This window comes from Gavialis gangeticus, unplaced genomic scaffold (genome assembly GCF_001723915.1).
Source record: "Gavialis gangeticus isolate Ggan-Ray unplaced genomic scaffold, GavGan_comp1, whole genome shotgun sequence".
NCBI lineage: Eukaryota > Metazoa > Chordata > Crocodylia > Gavialidae > Gavialis > Gavialis gangeticus.
The window spans coordinates 51,096,319-51,117,999 of record NW_017729022.1 but is presented as its reverse complement, the minus strand read 5'-3'; the positions used below and the strand labels follow the sequence as shown (position 1 = coordinate 51,117,999).

The 21,681-nt window shown below is 42.8% G+C and overlaps 1 protein-coding gene across 3 annotated transcripts in view; it reads right to left on the bottom strand.

Annotated features, from left to right (window-relative positions):
* Nucleotides 1-21,681, bottom strand: part of GUCY2C (guanylate cyclase 2C) — an 84,094-nt gene that overhangs the window by 33,058 nt on the left and 29,355 nt on the right. The window contains exons 5-12 of one of the 3 annotated variants that reach the window (XM_019514908.1): nucleotides 21,667-21,681; nucleotides 16,728-16,849; nucleotides 15,256-15,352; nucleotides 12,836-12,938; nucleotides 10,742-10,874; nucleotides 6,910-6,995; nucleotides 6,396-6,507; nucleotides 2,927-3,008 (exon numbers count right to left, since the gene is read on the bottom strand). In XM_019514908.1, coding sequence (XP_019370453.1) covers nucleotides 2,927-3,008; nucleotides 6,396-6,507; nucleotides 6,910-6,995; nucleotides 10,742-10,874; nucleotides 12,836-12,938; nucleotides 15,256-15,352; nucleotides 16,728-16,849; nucleotides 21,667-21,681 — 750 coding nt within the window. Of the gene's footprint in view, nucleotides 1-2,926; nucleotides 3,009-6,395; nucleotides 6,508-6,909; nucleotides 6,996-10,741; nucleotides 10,878-12,835; nucleotides 12,939-15,255; nucleotides 15,353-16,727; nucleotides 16,850-21,666 lie in introns of all 3 variants that reach the window. The other 2 variants (XM_019514907.1, XM_019514909.1) reach the window with 2 other exon arrangements.

Here is a 21,681-nt window from a genome sequence, read left to right as displayed (position 1 = left end):
GGTGGGGGTGTAGGACAGAAATAAGATGCTTGTGAATGGTCCTTGTCTCTTGCAGATTTCCTGGTAATAGCAGGGAAACAATTCTGAAAATTGGAAGATGAAATATACTGTCCCTTCCACAGGAATAGGAAGCAAATCCTGTCCCTCTTAAAAAAAGAATTACAAGGAAACTGTGAAACGCACTGGAATTTTCACTGCTCTGTGCAGGTCATTGCTGGGTTAGAGAATCTGGGATTCCCAAAACAGTTAGAGGGAAAGCTGAAGAATCCTGAACACAGATTAGCTGCTGAAGAATGCCTTGTACATGGGAGAATCCTGACATACATATTTCATTTTGCTAACAGAGTTTAACTGCCCCACTCCTATATGGAATGGAAGGAAATGCCCATTTTCTACAGTCCAGTTCTTTTCTGAGTCCAGTTTGGAAAATGGGGTTACCAATGTCCCATCATAATGTGTCAGTAGGAGCATCAGTCAAAATGCTAGAAAGCTATGATGCCACAGGATCTAGGACTCATACTGTGTCCCCTGCATTCCTGCAATCAAAAAGGAGCTTACCTCATGATGATTAGGAAAACCTGAAGTTGTGGAAAACTCCTGTTTCCTAAGTTTAATGGACTACCCGGTGAGCCAGCAATAAACAAATTAATCCAAGGAGAAAAGAAAAATCAACTCTACTTGCTTGTAACTAAGCAAATATTGGACTGGACTGATATCTTCAATGTCTTATATTGGTTTTGTATTTTTGAGAATTCTGATTTTATTCCTACACAGAAGTCAGAACTACCCAGGGTCATGGACAAATGTTACACATTCTATAAATGGGGTGATATGTGAGAAATCATGGGAAACTTTATTTTCTTCCTAGGAGTGTTGTTATCATTTTTCAAGTGAGTAACTTAGTTGAGCAGGAAATGATTGCAAAATCAAATCTAGGTGCTGAAAAACTCACTTTCAGCTGACCAGCAGGCTGCTTGCCACGATTAAATTTGGAATCTATGAGACTCTCAATGTTAGCTTACAACCAGTATCTGCCCCAGCCAGAGCTAATGAGAACTCATCCCCACAACTGTGCCCAGGGTAACCACAGATTTGGTACAAGGAACTGCTTCCAGGTTGGTAGGGGTTTGACTGGCTGTAGGACTCAGAGGGTGCATCTACATGAAATATTTACTGTGCGGTCAGTTAATTAGCTGTGCAGTAAATGTTGCACATTTACACGTGCACTCCTGTTGGGCCACAGTAAACTAATTTACTTTGCAGCAGGCCAGGACTTGTAAATACAAGAAATATTGTGCTGCAGAGTAAAAAACTCCACAGCAGCGCATGTGTAAATACTGCCCCAGCTGGGTGGGGCATGAGGATGCTTCAGTGCGGGGCTGCCTGCTGGCTAGTCCCATGCTCTAGCACCCTCATGCCCCAGCCAGCCCCTTCACCACACGTTGAGCCAGGGCGAATAGCCCCAAGCTGACAGGCTGACCCCTTGGACTGCCTGCCAACCAGGGCTGCTCTGACCTCACTCAACTAACTGCACGTGAATAAACTCCAGAGCTTATTGCACTGGAGTCTACTTCTCCCAGGTGCATGTTCAAATGGCGTGCCCAGGAGCAATAAACTCTGAAGCAATGCACTCCAGAGATTATTCATACGCATTAATTGCACATGTAGACATGCCCAGGGTGGGTAATTTAATTTATAATTCTCCTTAATCTTTGATGTTTGGCTCATCTCTCTTTTCCTGTTGTTCCTGACATCTGGCTATGTCCCTAGTCCCTGCTCCTGGCCTTTGGCTTCCCTCCTGGCCTCTGGGCCATCTACATCCTAAGCTGTTATAAATGGCCCCCAAATTAGCTTTCCCTCCAGACCTGGCCCTTGCCTCACTCCTAGCCCCAGATTGTCTCCCTAAATGGTAGGCTTTACCTCCCATGTCCTGGCTGCCATTTGAAGTGTAAACAGGATATTAGCTGACTGATAAATGCAAATGTATAATCTCTCTTCTTCCTTGATAATCAAAGTATGATCCCCTGCAAACTCTGACTAAGCTGTTTGGGGGCTTCCCCACAAATAAAAGGTAAAGTCCCTAGAAATAGCAAAAACACCAGAGTTGATATGAAGGAATTTGCAGGAATTTCTTCCATACTAGAAGTCTCCAGAACCTGAGTCATAGGTGTGGCAGAACAGAACAGTCATCAGAGGGATAACAGTGTTCTTGGCAGCCAGCCAAAGAATCTAGAAATAGGCCTTGTCAAAGTCCTGCTATTTCTTCAATGGCTTCTCCAAATAAAGACAGATTAACATTCTTAATCTGTTTGCAAATTTGGCTTTAGATTTAGCAACAAAAAAACTTTCTTGTTTCTGTGTACTGTTGGCCATACATTCTGTGTACTGCTGGGTTGGGCTTTTGTTTCAGCTTGGATTCAGGCATATGAAGTGTGTTATCTAACCCAGAAAGCTGGTCTAATCAAAATGGAAAGCTATTTAATGCCTACTCCCAATCAGGTTTTCAGGTAACCTGATTTTCTCACTGCCTCTGAAATCCTTTGATCTGTGGAAAAAGTATTTTTTGAGCTAGTATAGGTAGAAAGTCAGTGTTTCTGAAACCTCCATGGATGACCCTGAATCTTGTGAACATGAGAAATAGATACAGTGGAAATGGGTTGAAATTTTCTTGTCTAAGAATGGATGTTTATAGTAGATAACTATCTCTGATTTTTTCATCATGATAGAATTTGTACTGAAATCTAATCAGAAAATGTAATCATAAAAAGAGAGCATAAGCTAGCTCTAAGAGCAGGCTCATTGTGGGAAAACAATGAGAGGCAGAGTAGGTCCTCGAGACTCTGACACCACAACTTTCAGGTGTTTTGATTTGTATGAAGATACAAGACTGAAGCAGCAGAAGGAGGGGAGAAGAAGAAATTGGTACCTCAGCACCAGTAGAGCGATGACCAGAATCAGTATTACAACCCCTGTGAGTGTAAAGACAGCAATAGTCAGGATGTGTGGGCCTGTAGAGGAAAGAAATGGGAAAGTAAACAATCTTAAAGAACAGTGAGAAAAAACATTGTATTAAAACACACACACAAATTAGAGCTATAAGTGTAACTGGGTGGCAACTCATCTTAGAATCGCTGACAAAATCCAGAAACAACCTTACAGTTGACATAGTGCCTGTCCCCTTTCACTAGCAAAGAGAAGTGGAAGCCTGAACAGTGCTGTCCCATGTCACCAGGCAAAGAGCGTCCTTTCATTTGTGACACAGGTCCATTTGAATATAGCAGCAGTAGGTTTCAGTTCCAGCTAGAAGAAGCTTCCAGATGTTCTCATCATTAAAGAGAAACGGCCAAGCAATCTAGGATCACACCTTAGTATTTGCTAATAACTATGTCTTAAAAACAAAGGGGCCGAGGTTAGTGGAAGCTAAGCAGGGGTTTGATGATAGCCATTTGGAACTTACATCCTATTTTAGATGCATAGATCTAGGCACACAACCCCTTTCATAGATCTAGGCCATAACTTCTTGGCCTTGGTTTTGTTTTTTGTGTCAAATCCCCCAGCCCCCCACTTCTTCATTCAGGAATCAATATCCTTGCTCATAAATACCCCTATAATAATAAGCTACAGTGGAAAATGTTCAGCATGACAGCACTTGCCTCCATCTAAAAGGCAAAATATCAGCCCTCCAATAAATAAATCTGTCAAGTGACTACATATGAGGTATAAAAAGGCACTTCCCTGCTGCTCCCCTGAAACTTGAATTTATTTTGTAATAATGCACGTTTCCAAACTTCCTTTAAAAAAAGAAAAAAGACTAGCTGATATTTGAAATGGGAATATCACTGTTGTGCCAATCTTTTTCCTTGGGTTCTGCTACCATCTGGTGTCCACTAGCATGATAGCATGCAAAAAGGAACTACAATACAAATTAACAGTGCGCATTTAGTAAGTTCATACAGAACCAGAAAAAAATGTTTACATTGAAATATATACCCTATCCAGGTATTAGCATGATGGCATTAATACTCTCTGAGTAATAGAAGGATTACAAATGAAAGCCCTAATTTCAAAGGGTGTTAGCAGGGAGGATGGCAACATTGAGTTGGTTGTTATATATTATATACCAGAGAAGTGCTATGCACCAGTTATTGGGTTTCATTATGTCTATAAAAGAAAAAGCAGTGTTAACTAGAAAAGTTTTGCCAAGAAACTTTGGTGGTTAATGGTATCTTCTTTAACTTTGTCTATACAAAGCCATCCTGTGTTTTTGTATACATTTGTTTAGGAATCAGACTGAAAAAGGCATTTTTGAACACTGGAATACAGCAAATATTTTGTTTTGTCTGACTAGGCTGCAGAAAATTTGGGTACCTCAGAAGTTACACTTGTAAAAATTGACTGTCTTCTTCACTGTGACTTATCTCACTATAATAATCTGAAAATAGTGGTATATCCTTAATCTTGAACTAAGCCTACTCTGTTTTATATGCATTTTCAGACTTCTGGATGGTTCAATAATCTATTTGTGGTGCTAAAACACAAGATGTAACGTTTCTACTATGGAGAAAATGAAATTCTGTTTAAAAGGTCAAGTCTCTTATTTCATCTTCTTCAGCTTTTTTTTTAGCGCTTTGGAGGTGGTAGGAAAATGTGAACATAAATGCTGCTGCATTCTGTGTACCCTCTTATTGAAAATGGACTCATGACTAGCAAGGGGATGAGTCACTTGTACCTCAGCTGAGTTATGCCTGGCCTGTAACATTCCCTAGCATTAGGCATGCAGGGTGGTCACCTAGTAGCAGGCTTTAGATAAATGTGTTAGTTACCATTATGCTGAACAGTCAGGCTACTTGTTTGTTCTTGCTGAAACCATGGAGCCACTGTTTTCCACAAAGGATTCTAAGGAGGAACAGTGGGTGAATGCCTGCAGTTTAGATTTAAAGTTTCTATACAGACAAAAGGAAACTGGATGCCTGGTCATCCTACTGTAAAGAATCCTGTTCTTTTATGTCCAGTTTAACACTATGGTGGGGTTTTGGAAGTAGCTGTGTTGGTCTAAGGACATAGGCAAGCAAGGTTGTTTGAGTAGATGTGATATCTTTTATTAGACTAACTGAGAAGTTGGAAGAAAGTTCTTGGCAAGCTTTTGGGTGCAGTCACCCTTCTTCAGGCATAGGGAATCTGCTGTTCTGAGACTCTCTATGCCTGAAGAAGGGTGACTGTGCCCAAAAGCTTGCAAAAACGTTTTTCTAACTACTCAGTTGATCTAATAAAAGATATCACATCTACTCAAAGAACCTTGCCTGCCTGTTTAGCACTAGACATAGACAAGTGTCCATCTAGCAAGTGAATCACCATAAAAGAAATTGTTAGTCCAAATCAGTAGAATTGTGATTTAACAGTCATACAAAGACCTCCAGGCTTGAAATTTATGAAGAAGTCACCATCTTAACCAGACTAAAAGGCAAATATTGAGAACAGAAAATGTATGTGTGTGGGGGGTTAGGGAGGGGAGGGAGGATGCAGAAAGGGGAAGGGAGATGATTAAGACACACACCAAACATAACAATGGAAATTAAAGTGGAATTTCCAAAGGTTTGTACTAGTCAGAGCAGTCTCCTTTTCCCCGAGTACTGGAGCACTTCTTGGTTCTATAGCTAAGACTTGAGCTGGGATACTCATTGGATCTCTGTGAAACTATTAAGAGAATTGAAACAGCCTGGGCCAACTCAATAAAAACTAGGCTGAGCTGGCCTGGATTAGCCTGAGTGGTACCAAGGTACTGTCCACCAGGAGCTGCTTTTATTCAGCTTGCAGCAACTTACTTAAGAAACTTTCTTAATGTAGAGCTAAGTTTTATGGCATTCCACAGAGCACTGAGTTTTCTGACTTTCCACACCAGAACAGTTCAGATCCTAATGTTGGAAAAACAGGAAATGAGCAGTTCAGTATCCAGGATAACAGAGATACTGTTACAAGGAGAAAGAAACTACAAACTTGTACATCCAGGAAATGCAGTGTTAAAATGATGTTTGCCATGCAACCTTAACTCTGCCTCTTTTCTGAGCAGTCCCTCAAGTACATCACAGTACCATATCACTTCAATAAATCTATTAATTTTCAAAAGAGGCTCATCTTACAAGCAGTACATACTCCCTAGGTCAGTGGTGTTGCCCAGGGTACAGTGTATAAATATAGGTTCTGATCTGGATTTGTGCTGGGTGTGCAGAAAATGGTAGGTTTACTTAAGGTAGAGTAAAGTGCTGATATACTCTCAGCTCTTATTGCTATTCCTATAGGAGCAGAATTAAGATGGAACAGTGGTATTGTAAAGCAAGTGCCACTTGAACCCTGCAAGAGCATCTTAGAACAGCAGCCAGTTTCAGTGGGTATCTCACCAGTGCCTGGAATATCACTAGGTAGTTTGTGGTTCCTCCAAGTGAAAAATGGATTGTCAGTCTTCACTTCTGTCTTATTCCGATGAGTGTCAAACTGCAGGAGAATCTTGAACTGTGGGTGTAAAGAAAAGCCCTGTTAGTGTTTCATATCCTCTAGCCCCTGCTTCAAGCTTCCCCATAAATGTACTTTGTAAATTGAACAAAACAAAGGCCTGTTTCCCCTTGATGCAGTGTTGTTTCTTCTCTAGCCCAGTTCATACATCTGTCTGCCCTATTGCCCTAATTCTGCTTCAGTTCTTTCAGAATAGTAATAAGGTGGTCCTACACAGTCTCTTCTGTGCTGCATTGTCCATCTATCAAGTTATCAGGTTGAACTCTTTCCTTAAACAGAAAACTCTGATATGACACCATTTCAGCTCTGGCTCCCCTTCCTCCTCTTGACATGCTAGCTCAAGACCTCTTGCTTTTTATTTCACACTTCACCATAGAGCACTCCTTTCATGGATATACATACTTCATTTGTATCCACTGATGTGTACATTAACGTCAAGTTGACATCAAGATCTCCAAATTCATCCACAATCATAGGACCACATGCACCTGTGGACACAAGGAACTGGTCAGCGAAGGACTCTGCCTGGGCACTTCCCCCAGGAACATGAACATGTAGAAGAAAGAGTGAGGTAAATGAAAAGGTCTCTGAGGTTTGAGCTTTTCTCCTTTCCTTTCTTTCCACACATATACATCTGAGCACCCTTTTAAGTATCTTAGGCTATATCTATAACACCCCGTGATGCTTTAACTATGGCAGGAGAACTAAGCTGGCTGGGCCCCACAGCTCTGAGGGCAGGAGGAGTTGGTACTGCTGCCAGAGATCCACCATTTGACAGAATCTTTGCTGCTTTGCTGCCAGAGCTGAAGCCACATCAAAGGTTTTGCTGGCAGAGCTGTATATACTGTGACTTTTTTTTCACACCGCTAGGTAACACACCTCTTCCAGAAGAACCTTGTAATATAGGCAAGGGCTTGTTTGACCGCTATTTCCCTCCTCCAACAACCCCCACCTTAAAATGCTGTATTTTTCTCTTTAAATTGTGAGGTTGATGCTGGTGAAAGGAGTTGAACTGACAGCACTGAGGAGTGCAACCCTTCCTCACCACAAAAAATATACACTTGTATAAAAACAGGTCAGCTTTTCTTCAATACACTAACCCTGCCAATGCACCTCAAATTACCATCTCTAAAGGTAATTGCCTGACTCCATTCTTGGGCTCAGTCTATCAGTGAGGAGGAAAATAGGGACATCATTTATGTTCCTTTCAAATGGCCTCACTTAGACTAGTTTTCCATTTTTTTGAGGGACACCTATTTAGCACTAATAGCCTCCTGTACCTTACCATTCTGACTATACCTATTCTTGCCCTCCTGCTTGCTTGTGTTGGGGACATCTACATTCTGTAACTCTGGATATGCCTCAAATGCAATCTAAATAATTCAGATGGAAATCAGAGGTGACTTACCTCTTGTTCTCAGAAATTAGTAAAAAACAGTGGCTTTAGTGTTTTTGAAAGTCACAGCTTTCTTGATTTCAGGGTCTATTTGACCTGACTTGTTTCTTGGAATCCCCACCTTAAAATTCTCCTTTTTAAAGTTCAGTGTCATTGTTCTGGTTTTTGGATGGATCCTCCCCCTTTCCATGTGAGGAAATTAAGAGCGGTATTTTCTTGATCAATGTTACAAATGGCTACATGTTATTTACTGCCCATATTTTCTGTCAATCAGGGCATTATTCAGGATAATGAAGAACAAAATGCTTACTAATATTTCCAATGCTTTGCATTTCCAGACTGTTCATATTTAACCTAAGTGTGTAATTTTGAACCACAGTCCCAGAATAATTTTTATTTGTCCTAAACAAGCCTAGAATTGTGACATAGTCTGAGAATGTACTCAAGAGGTGACTGGTGAATTCTGATCTCAGGAGTTGAGATAACAAGCTCATCAAACCAGTTAAGAAAATTTGGGAAAAGCCTAAAAACTTCCACAAGTTTGTTGAAACCAGACACAATATAAATAGACACATGAACAATGCGTGCCCCTGGCGGCTGGGGGCGCACAGCAACAGCGGGAGCACAGTGGCAGTGGTGAGAGGGTGGCAGCAGTACACAGGAGCTCCTGCAGATGCTGCTGGCATTGTCAGCTGCAGGCGGTGGAGTGGCAAGTGCCAACCAAGGGTCGGCGACCACACACAGAAGCTGCTGCCAGAGTCAGCAGCAGCTATCGCGGACCGCCTGCAGATGCCGCCGGCGGTGTTGGTGGCGGGATGGCAAGTGGCAACTGCCCACAGGTGCCGCTGACAGTGTTGGCAGAGCCTTTTTTGTAGGGGGTGCACCACCACGCTCAGGGGGTGCATGTGCACCTATGTGCACCCCCTACGCATCGCCCCTGAATAGACACCACTTGAGCAGCCCCTTTGATTCCTGCTCAGCCCAAAGTTTAAAACCAACTGCCTGGGAGGGGTAGTGACATTTCTATTCAAACAATGCTGGGGGAGTCAATTTACTTCATGTCTCATTCTGTCTGATTCCTGCAGATTGCTTATACTCCACAAGTGTCAATGACCCACTCTGCTTTTGAATTGTCTTGATAATCCATTTGTCATGTTATCCTTTCTTCTGAAATGTTACTGTCCATTAGCTATTCCTGGTAATATCTCTTTTCTATTTCACAGTTTTCTAGTTTTAGCTAAAAACATAAACTCAGATATGGTGATATTAACCCAGGTGAATGTTAACTTAGGTGTGGCAATTACTGACAGTGAAGTGTTGAATGTACAGGTTTCCCTCGATTTATGAACGTTCTTTATATGCAAATTCGCTCTTATGTGATGAGCATACTTAGACCCATAATTTGTTGCATTCAAGGTAAATTCACTCTTATGCAATCAGTATAGACCCCCCAACTCCCACCCAAGCAGATAAGTCTGTCGGGGATAGGAAAGGGCCATGATTCCACTCACCCCAGCCCCAGCTGCAGCAGCCCCGGGAGCAGCCAGAGCCAGCTGCCTGCAGCCACTGGGATGCACCATGCTCTGCCTGCCCTCCCTCAGCCTGGGCCCCACTTGTCTGCACTCACTTTTGCTTATGGGCTGTGCTGCACCATGCCATGGTGCAGGCAGCTGATGTTGGCTGCTTCTGGGGCCACCCCAGCAGGGGCTGGGGTGAGTGTGGAGAAGCAGAGTCCTAGGCAGCGCGGGTGCGGCACTCACCCCAGCCCCGGCTGCAGCAGCCCTGGGAGCGGCCAACACCAGCTACCTGTAAACTCTGGACTGCACCGTGCCCCAAGCCCCCAGGGCTCTGCCTGTCCTCACTTTGATTTTAATATGATTTACTAGCATATTAGTAAATCTTCTAGTTTCTCTTTAACTGGAGAAAAATACATGTTGCGTTATATGTGATGGTGCATCACACCATCTGCACCTCTCTTCAAAATCCTAGATCCGCCCAGGCCTTTAAGCATTTCTTTTGACAGCAATAATGAGGTAATCACTGTAACTGCGCTCCAAAGAGATAATATATCTTCTTGGCATAAGTTCTATCTCTGTCTTTTACTAATGAGCTAGCTGGCTGAGTGTAGCTATCTGGAATTTTGACTATTTTCAGTACTGAACCCAAATATATTTATACATATTGGTTATAGGTTATGACTACATATTCAGAGATCAAGCTTAGACATGGATCTGCATATATTTCACCACTATGCAACATGTATGCAGCCCAAATTAATATCTGGATGGCAGTCATGATACAGGGGAGAGTTTCATGGATGTTGCATGCCCCCTACTACACCTTCTTCTGGTGCACTCAGGTAACAGCCACATATAGAGAACTTGGTTTGATATGTGTACACGAGAGAGCACTAAATAAGATGAAATAATGATAATCAATGCTAGTTTAGGAGGCTCATCCCTACCATCCACGGAGTGCTGCTCCCCACTTAAGCAAGTGTGTTCTCTGTAGCCTATTTCCATATCCTTGACAAGTCACAGAAAGAAGTCGAAGCTTCAGTGTAATTGCTAAAACATTTTTGTGGTTTTCCACCTCTTATTTTATACACCCCATATACTGTGAGGTTTCTGCGTGTGGATATTACTTCTTCTTTCTCTTTAGCACTGAAGATTATCATATATTTGGAAGAAGAGAGCGGGAAAACAATTCATTGCAGCAGAATTTGGGTTAGTTCAGTATTGAAGGGACTCTTCCTGACACCTCCTGGAAAGTTAACTCCCTTCCCCACCGGTCCATTCAATGATCTCTTACTTACAATTGTACATGATTAGTGATTACCTTCAAAAGTGACATTTCGAAACTCCTTGATGAAATTGTCAGGTAAAACTGTCTGGTTAGCCAAGATAAATTTCTTTAGGACATGTCCAAAGAGCAAGACTCCATTCAAATAGCCAATAACGAAGTCATTTTTCTGCTGAAAGCAGAGGAAAAAGAGAAGTGGCATCACAGTAACCTGTTTGTATATCCATACAAAATTGCAGTAAAATGGACGGGCGGTCTGTGCTTAGCAGTAACTCCAAAAATGGAACATATGGGGATGCTGGAAGTCAAAAACAAGGTGCACAGGCAGAGCTGTTTTGGGGCTCCAGATTGGAAAAATGGAATGCTGAAAGATGGACATGAGTTGCTTGAGCAGAGTGGGGTGAGAATGTTCTAGGAGTGTAAAAAGCCCTAGGCAGTTCCAGGTTTCCGGCCATGATACTTCTACCTAGAAGCACTGCATCAGGGATGTCAAACTCGTTTGACTTTGTGGACCAGATGAGTGATGCAGGGCCAGTCTGTGGACTGGACCAGACTCACACTCCAGCTCCACATTCCAGCATGTACCCTAGAATGGCAGAGTGGGCACTGCGTGTGGGCCAGAACTGTGCTAGCCTCTCCATGGCTTCCCTGAATGTCCCCAGAGCCGCCATCACATGTAGCATGGCCTTGGAGCCACCGCCACATGCAGCAGCTCCTGGGGCTGTGCTGTATGTTGGTGCTACGCCTCTACTCTAGGACGTGAGCTGAAGTAGGCATTGCGTGTGACAAGTGGGGTTATCTGGTACACCCCACATGCTGCCTGTGGGTTACTGGAGGCTAACGGGCAGCAGGAGGGCCAGAAAATATGGCTCTGCGAGCCAAATTCAATCTGCAGGCCATATCTTTGAGACCTCTGCTCTACATAATGGACCATGGTATAGTCTGTGTAGTAGGATTCAAGGGTTCAGGGCACTGAGGTAAGCTAGCAGGCAGATTACTTCAGGGCTATGCAGCCAAGATTCCAGTTGTCCACATCCCAGAGGCAGGCAGCCATGCTTCAAGATTATTTGCTGCAGGGGCCGATCCAGGTATGGTGCAGTGGCTGGGAGTGCCACATGTGCTAAAAGCTCTCTGAGCCCACTGCTGGTCCATGTGGACTTTGTCTACCGTTCCCATTTTCAGGCTGCTCCAGACTGCCAGCTGCTCTTCTCTCTTCCCCTCTCACTCTACTGAATTCAGTAGTGGGAGAAATGAAGGGAGGAGCAGCCAGCAATGCCCAGCCCTTGTCTGTTGCCTTTATGCAGCTCTGGAGGCTCCAAGCTGTCACTGATCTCCAGTCTTTTTTCTTTTTCTTGCTGCTGAATTCGGGAGGGGAAGGGAAGAGGGAGGGGAAGAGTGAAAAGCAGCCAGGTCTGGAGCCACTTGAAAGCAGACTCTGGGCAGACCCTGCACCAGTAATCTCAGAGCTCACAGCACATGCAGGGCTCCAGCAGGAGCTGCTAAGAGCTCACTGACATCAGGGATCACAGTGAGGGGCTCCAATCACAGCCCCTTCAACTGCATGGCACATATGCAGGGAGCATTCTTCACAGCACCTGTGCCCCAGCCCCAAATGGGGTGTGGCTGCAGCCCTATTAGAGCAGTCCTGGATCCGTCCATAGTCTGCTACCAGGTCAGGAGCCTGAAAGCCCTTGGAGTATTGGCTGTACCTATCACTCAGCTTCAGTGCTTTCAGGCTTCTTGCTGTGGAGCTAGGCTTCAGACCCTGCAAGTCCTGGGCCAAGGCAGGATTTGTTTCACTACAGAATATTTGATGACTCCCATGAGGTTTCTAGAATCCTGGAAAAGAGGCTTGGGGAGAATCAGTCAAGCCCTAAAAACTATGGACTTCACTGATTTTTTGTTGTTCTTGATGGAATTCAAGTCTCACAAAGCCAAACCAGGAGAGAAGTGCAATGGCACAAGCGCCAAATAATCCTGAGTAGGACATGATCCAGCACAACACCGTGACTTTAATATATAAATGTCACAGCATGGCAGTCCTAGAGGTTGCCTACAGTCAGTACTGGCCTTTTTTGCCCCAGGGATATTGTTGTATTGAAATGATCAGATATAAATTAGTACAATTACCATGGTATCTGTGATATTCAGGCTGAAATTGGAGGGTGCCAGCGTCAGGACAAGTACATGCCGCATGTATTTGGGTGGTGTTGTGTTCTGGAAGTAGGTGTTACTGCAAATAAATACATTAATAAATAAATAAAACACAAGTGTTCCAGGGACAAGAAAAAGGAAGTGGAGTGGACGCACCTCAGCTCTCCTTACCAGAGAATGCCATTCACCTCTCCCCTAGGGGAACTGATGATCAACAGATTAACAGAAAAGTTCTCAAACTTTTTCTTATTGTGGATCCATCCCCTTCCATTTTCACTGTCCCTGTGGCAGCTGTACTGCTTAGCTACATGAAGGCGATATTAGGAAAGGGATAGGATAAAAACAAACTCATGGGTTCAAGTAAATTCTTCTTTCATTTCTATTATTGTGTTATTCTCTATACCTGTTTTGTTTCCGTCTTCTCTCTGACCAAGATCATGGGGGAAGTTCATGGCACAGCATGGCTTAACCAAGAACATAATATTTTGCTTCTCAGTCCGTTGCCTAGAATTGAGGGGCAGATCTGGGGCAGGGTATGTAGTGTCATGGGTGCACTCTCCCTTTCAGTTGACTGGACCTGGGAGAAGCAGCCGGGGACTCTTTTCTTAAGTTCAGGAAGCAAGTAAGAATTTCTCCAGCCTTTCCCTCCATGCTCAGCAGCGCTTCTCCCAGGCCCAATCTGAACTGGATATAACTTTGTTTCTTCTGCTTGGAGGGAGGGGGGAGTGAGTGAGCTCTACTGGAATTTTACCTTGTGGTTTTAAGAAGTTTTTGAGACTAAAGTTTGGATCATTACACTTTATAGTCCAACATGCCTAACCCCTACCTGTGAAGGCCAGCTCTAGTTCACACTCCATAGTTTTTGAGGTTCTTATGTCCTCTGAGGCTACCACAAATAGAGAAAGTTAATATAAATGGTGAAAATACTGATCCTCCTTTCACACAGAATGATAACTAATAAAATTTCACAGCCCAGTCTTAGTCTGGACCTTCTAGTTTCCCTGGACCCCATCTGTGGCCTGGACCAGATTGGGATTGTTGGCCTGCACTCATACAGTATATTTAGAATGCCATGAAGAGTGCAGTTTTGTGCTATTTTCAATTAATTTTATGTCATTCCAACATCTACAGAAAATATTTGTTCAATGAATGTTATTAAAGAAACATTCAATAAATTACTGCTATCTGTTTTTCATCACACTGATATATGGCTTGAGTCAGAGCTCGATACATTTCAGAGGGAGGTGTGTTAGGGTAACCTAAAAAATGCAACATTTATATCACTAGCAGCAGACATCTTATAAATTTCTGTTCTCCCTTTGTTATTATTGTAGATATTTGTGATTGAATGAAAGCCTCCAGCTTCTCCCCCTTCATCCTGCTATGAGGTCCTAATCTATTTGAGGAAGTCCATTGAGAATGTTCCTATGCCAGTCATTACAATAACCAATCTGAAATTGCCTCTCTCTCTCTTCACAGAGATTACTTGTAAGATCCTACCTAGGATGCTTCATTGGTTCTAGTAACCACAGTATGAGAAAGATGTCTGCTAAACTGGTTGGAGATCAGAAACTATTCTGATTTCAGAAAATATTTTTGGAAAATAATCATGAGACTAAAGGAAATGATACATGAAGGAAGATCTCAATAACAACACATAATTTGACTAAATAAACTAAGGATATGATAAATAACTGCAGCTCACTGAACGGCATAAACAATAAGATCCGACTTTCAAAGAATGTCTAAAGGTGCACGTAAGTGCCTACTGGGGTTTTTAAAAAATGCCTTAGCAGGTAAAGGTGACTTACTCCCTGTGATGTCAGCAACATTTAGCTACCTGACTTCAACACTTTTTGTAATCCCGTCATGCACCTCTTTAGTATTAGTCACTGAAAATACCTTTAGAAACCCTAAGACAGCAATTTTCATAGGATTTTAAGATAGGTAGTTAGAAATTCACATTTAATTTCTTAGGTTATTTAAGACTAAACCAAAGCCATGGGGAATATCCTCCAGGGTAGAGTTCTACATTGTCTGGTTAGATAAAGTAAGAAACAAGAGATAATCCAATATCTGTTCTGACTTTGATTTCTGTCATTCTATAATTTCATCTTGCAGTGAGGTCATGATGCTATGATTATGACATCACTACCTACAGGTAGGTGGTTTAAGAAAATCAAGTATGAATTAGATTAAATTTTGGGGAGAAAATGCCTTGGTTCAAACAATAAAGCGTTTTTGATAAATGGCAAAAAGCAGGCCAGCACAACCATTAAAACGTGTTTTGTGGGAAAATGCTTTTGTACCATGACAGTTCCATTTGTAATATTTACATTATCTCCATCCTGCAGGAAATCAGGGAGAGAAGAGGAAAAATATAGGTAATACTTTACTTGTGGATATCCAACAAAATGAAGACTATGTCTTCATCCAGTTCCTCTTCCCCTATGGCTGCGTCAACGTCAGTTTGGGAACCGCACATGATGATCACTATAGACCGGGCAAAGGCAGATGGAGAGATGGTGAGAAATGCAAAAAAGTAGAGAATGGCAAGTAAGTTTTGCTTAAGGCTCTTAGAATATAAACTCTAGATAATTGCAGGGAATACAACAGATCCAGCCTGAGGTGCTTTGACAGAACTATAGGTGATCATGGGAATAAGACAATAGATGCTGTCAGGACAGAAATACATTGCCTCTGCCCATGTTATTCCAGGCTGCAACCAACATTATCATCACCTCGTTTTCATAAATGTAAAAATCACACATACACAGGAGGGCGAACTTCAATGAGCTAAGGAGGATAGTTGGAGAAGCGCTGAAGACTTAGAGGGGAGGGGAGCCGGGTGTCCAAGGGGAGTGGTCGCTCCTTAAGGAGACGATCCTCCAAGCCCAGAGGAAGGTAATCCCCAGGAGGGTCAAAGGGGGCAGGAGAGCATACAAGCCTCCATGGCTCACTAAAAACATCCGGGAATGTCTCCTTGCCAAAAAGGAGGCTTACTCCCAATGGAAAGGAGGGGTCATCACTAAGGAGGACTATTCAGCAGTTGCTCGGGGATGTAGGGGGATGGTTAGGAAGGCCAAGGCAGAGATGGAACAGGGGCTGGCTTCCCGGATTAAGGACAACAAGAAGTCCTTTTTTAAGTACACAGGGAGAAGAAAGAAGGCCCCAGGAAACGTGGGGCCCTTGCAGGACAAGTCGGGGAATCTGGTCAGACAGAAGGTAGGGCAAGATGGTACAATTAACTGATTCATATACTAAGACCCCCAGTACATGTTAATTTAAAGTTACAATGGTTATCTGAGCCCTGATCCCAACAACTACACCTCTTACCATGCTGCACATGTATGGCAGAAGATGTAATTTTGGGATGGGGGATCTGATCCAAATCACAGTGTTTCTACTTGCCAGTGCTGGGGAAGCCCTGGATCATGATCACAGACTCCCTCTGCACCAGCAAGTTAAAAGCCAGGTGCCCACAGCCTGGTGTGAACCAAAGCAGACCTAGGGCCTGGGCCTAAAATCAATTGGACAACTAGACAATCCTGGACATGACAGATGTTCAATTTAAGGCACCATACCAAACCAGCCATAAAAATTTTCCACATATAATGTAGCACCCTGCCCATGTATGCCATGATTAACCCTTAATTGCGATATATAAGTGTAACACATAGAAGGGCCCTAATGGTGCCATCTTGCCCTACCTTCTGCCTGGCTTTAGTTTAACTCGGCTAATTTACCTCTCTAAAATAGAAGTGCATACATTCTGTCTGTGATATACATAGGGGAACTTTCCCTGAAACATAAACCAAGAAACTTTGTTCAAAACATAACCCAGAACATAACTTTCACCTCCTCTTACCGTTGCTTTTCCGATTTGGATTTTTCATCATTTTCCTTAACTGATCCGGGCTCCTTAAAATTTCTTGGAATTTGAGTTTTTCAGAGAAATACGTGATTCTAGACTCCAGTGCATTCATGTACCTAACACAGAGCAAGAAGCACAGATTGTAGATCAGCTGAAGGAATACTGTTAAAGCTTTACATATAAATAGTAACTTTTTCTCCTTAAGAATCTTAAAATGCTTGGTAGACAATAGTCTACAGTAGTTACAGATCATTTTATCAATGACAGAAATATTGCCACTACTGGGTCAGAATATAGCAGCTGTTCTGCATCAGTCAATTTAAACAACAACTTTGCAGAAAGAAAGCAATATAAAGCAGATGAGAATAAAAGGAAAAGTCGGAAGCTGACCACGAGCTATTTGAATCTAATTTAATAAAAGTTGGGTTCACAGAATCCATTTATATAATAAGATAGTAAATTCAGAGGCAGAATTTTTTTTGAGGATTTACATGAATAGTGAATAGGGTGAAATGGGAGACCGTATTCAAATTTCCTAACAGGAAGAAAGGAAGGAAGGAAGGAAGAAAGAAAGGAAGGAAGGAAAGAAGACCAACCGACCTGTGATGGAAATGGGGGAGGCAGTTGCAGAACAAGCAGACTTGGCATCAAGTGCAAACCCTGTGGGAGAGCTGGGGTGGATGGACGTGAAGTTCTGAGAGCGTGGGGAGCACAGGTTCTGACAGTGGGAGTGAACAGGGGGCTGCAGTCTTACCCATGCTAGGAATTCCTCACAGTCTGAACTGTTTTGGAGTTCCTGGCATGAACATGTTGCCAGGGTGTGGACTCTGTGGGGGCAAGGGGTGATTCTGGTGCCCCTCCTAACTTGGTGCCCAGAGCAGATGCCCCTCTCACCCAACCCTAGTTATGCTACTGGGAAGAAGAAGGAAGCAGAAAGAAAAGAATATACATAGTTGGTTAAGCCTTGGTGAGACAAAATTAAGACATCAAAAGGCAAAATGAATAAAAGCATGAGGGATGTTATCAATTTATAACTCTTATTGTTGTCTAAAAATGTTGATCCACTGTATTTACAAATGAGACCTCAGATAACAATATCTAAAAGACATAAATAGAAAAGGGAAAAAAATATTTTCTCTCTTTTCCAGTTTTTCATTTTCTGACCTAACTGCCCATCTTTCCAGGTGCTAAGCACATTTTACTCCCATTGTCTTCAGCAGAGGGAAAGGGTGCTCAGTCTTTTACAGGAGTGTACTCACATTGTATAAAAGTCCATACTTGGATACACTTAGATATCACTGAAAATACTCATGTGCCTGAGTATACACAAAGAGAAAATAATCTGGCTAATCAACTGAAGGAATGCTTTATCAAAAACTAGATTTTCTAAGTTAGTCAATTTAAAATGCTTCACATTGACAGCTCCCCTTAAATCTGAAGGAAATATCATTTCACAACTATACTAGAAGGAAAATAACCACTAGAAAGTTATTAGGTTTCTTCATGAATTAAGAGAAGATTCAATTGATGACAGCTAAAAAATGTCAGAGATATGATATTCCTTTAAAATGAAACTGCTTTCCTTAATATAGTAATTTAAAAACAGGGTGCTTGAACAGTTTAGAAATTAGAAGGACCCAGAAAATAACTTTTGATAAATTGCTAGTAATAAAGTATAAATCACCAAAATCAGCCACTCCAGGTGGTATGATACTCAAAGGAATTTAACTAATGAATTTAAGGTGCCATTGACAATTATTTGGAAAATCATGGAAAATTGGAGACATAATGGCAAACTGGTTACTAAATACTCACAAAGTAATTAATCTAATCTTAGGTTTTAGCCTCTCATAAAATCATAGAATCATAGAAAATTAGGGCTGGAAGGGAGCTCAGAAGGTCATGTAGTCCAACCCCCTGCTCAAAGCAGGACGAGCTCCAACTAGGTCATCCTAGCCAAGGCTTCGTCTACCCAGGTCTTAAGAACCTCCAAGGATGGACTTTCTACAACCTCCCTGGGTAACCTGTTCCACTGTTTTACTACCCTCCTAGGGAGAAAGTTTTTTCCTAATATCTAACCTAAAATTCCCTTGCTGCAAGTTGAGACCATGGATCCCTGTCCTCTCATCTGCCACCACTGAGAACAGTCTCACTCCATCCTCTTTGGAACCACCCTTCAGGTAGTTAAAGGCTGCTATCAAACCCTGCCTCAGTCTTCTGTGCTCCAGACTAAATAAACCCAGTTCCATCAGCCTCTCCTCATAAGTCATGTGTCCCAGTCCCCAAGCCATTTTCACTGCCCTCTGCTGAGCTCTCTCCAATTTCCTTTCTATAGTGTGGGTCCCAAACCTGGAAACAATACTCCAGATGCAGGCTCTTACCAGTGCCAAACAGAAGGGAAGAATCACTTCCCTCGATCTGCTGGTAATGTTCCTACTAATACAGCCCAGCATGCCAATAGCCTTCTTTGCAACAAGGATGCACTGCTGTCTCATATTCAGCTTATTGTCTGCTATAACTCCCAGGTCCTTTTTTGCACAGCAGCTGCTAAGCCTGTCAGCCCTCAGCCTATACCAGTCCATGGGATTGTTCCATCCTAAGTACAGAACTTTGCATTTGTCCTTAATGAATCTCATGAGATTCCAGCCCCATGGACTTGTACACATCCAGCTTTTCTAAATAGGCCCTAACCTGTTCTTTCACCACAGTTAGCTGCTCACCTCCTCCCCAAATTCTGCTGCCAGCTGCAGTAGTCAAGAGCTGACCTTGCCTATAAAGACTGAGGTAAAAAATTGAGTATTTCAGCCTTTTCTGCATCATCTGTCACTAGGTTGCCTCCCCCATTTAGTAAAGGATCCACACTTTCCCTGATCTTCCTCTTGTTGCTGACGTACTCATAGAAACCCTTCTATTTACCCTTCACGTCCCTTACTAGCTGGAACCCCAGTTGCACTTTGGCCTCCTTGATTTCACCCCTGCATGCCTGAGTATTACTCTTATACTCCTCCTTAGTCATTTGTCCAAGTTGCCACTTCTTGTAAACTTCCTGCTTGTCTTTTAGCTCACTCAAAATTTCCCTGCTAAGCCAAGCTTGTCTTCTGCCATACTTGCTAGTCTTCCTGCACATTGCAATGGTTCATTTCTGCACCCTCAGTAAGGCTTCTTTAAAATACAGCCAACTCTCTTGGACTCCTTTCCCCCTCCTATTATATTCAACAAAGTATATAAGTACATGCTTAAGTCACAACGGAGTCAGTAGAGTTCAAGCTTGTGCTTAAAATTTGGCAGGTGTTCATAGTGGCTAAGCTATTGCCATAAAGAAATAAACTTTTCCACACAAACATGATTGTCTGCTGTGGTATAATTACAACATTTCAGAGAAAATGGCATGTACAAAGTATAATATGTTCGTATTTTAGTCAGGCAATGATATTTGGTCTCTCTCAGTCTTGTCTCAAAAAACTGTTCAAATTAGCATTGGAGCTAAACTGAATTTCCTAAACTGAAAATTGACTGAATCATCACAAACAAAGGCTATGATAAATACAATGATATTGAACTGGGGAATCCATTGTATCCCACTGAGCACATCTACACGTGATGCTATGTCACTGAAGCAACGTGCTACAGGGACGTAGTAATGGTAGGCACAAACTGTGATGCCCTCCCTCATTATAGTGCATTGCTACAGTGATATAGGGGCTAAAAATAACCGTGCACTGCCAGCCTGGTACAGTATGGGCTGTTACCGAGCCATCATTTAGTACATCCATATGCAATGTTAGCATTGTTAGATATGTGAACATGATTCGCAAGATAAACCCACACACTGGCGATGCAATAGGGAGGCACAGGGGGGCACTCGTGTCCCCAGATTTAATGTTCATCGATTTTACCAATAAACATTGATGAACACTGAAATTTATAGAAAGGGAGGAAGGGAGGTAAAGGGAAGAAAAATCTGGGCTGCAAGGCAAGGGGTACCATATGCATGTGCATGCATGCACACACACACGTGGCCGGCAGTATAGGCAGAGTGGTGGGAGCAGCTCCAGCAGCTGCACCTTCCATTCTACCTCAGGCAGGACTCAAGAGCTGCATTTGCAGGTAAGTCTCTGGGACAGGGTGTGGGTTGGAGACCAGGACTTGGAGACCATCCCTGAGCTGTTGGGGTTGGGAGCTGAGCTCTGGCAAGCCCAAACTGGCCCTGCACCACTGGGGGCCCCCTGATGGCACAGCAGCAGTCCAGGGATGGCAGAACTTGGCGCACTGCCCTGATGGTGTGGGGTAGATCTGGGCATGCCAGAGCCTGGCACATGGCCGCAGTTGTGCAGGGCTCATCTGGGCACACCAGATCACCTGCCCTGAACCCTCCTGCATACAACCAGAAGCTTTAAACTGTGTCATCCCCTCCCTCCCCCCCCACCATTAACAGTCACCAGTCACCTATGAGCCCAAAGATTTAAAATAGCAATCCACAGTGTTAAAAACATTATGACTGTGGTGGTCTTTTTGAGTTCTTTCGAAGAGAAGAATTACTCTATTATTTTTATGTATTCAAGAAATGAATGAAAGGTGAGAACTGACATTTTTCAAGGTATGTCTTGAGTCTAATGAGAAGTGCTTTGAGTCTAAAAGGTTAAGAAGCACTGTATTAGACAGTAAAATCTTCCCCAGGGGATGTGGGAGAAGTCCATAACTTGGGAATACATAGAAGTAAACTGAACGTAATACTAAGGAAGGTGATGTAGTAATATACTAGCTTTGGCAAGGATGGTGGCACAATTTGTCTTTTCCTTCTCATATTTCCATGAAAGCCATTCAGAGAGTGAGAAAGAGGAGGAAATCCAAAGGCATCCTGGAAGAAGTAGGCCATAGCTGAGGTTGACATTTTTAGGACAGCAGCAAGGAACAATATAGGAATGGTTCTTACCAGAAGCAGTCTTCA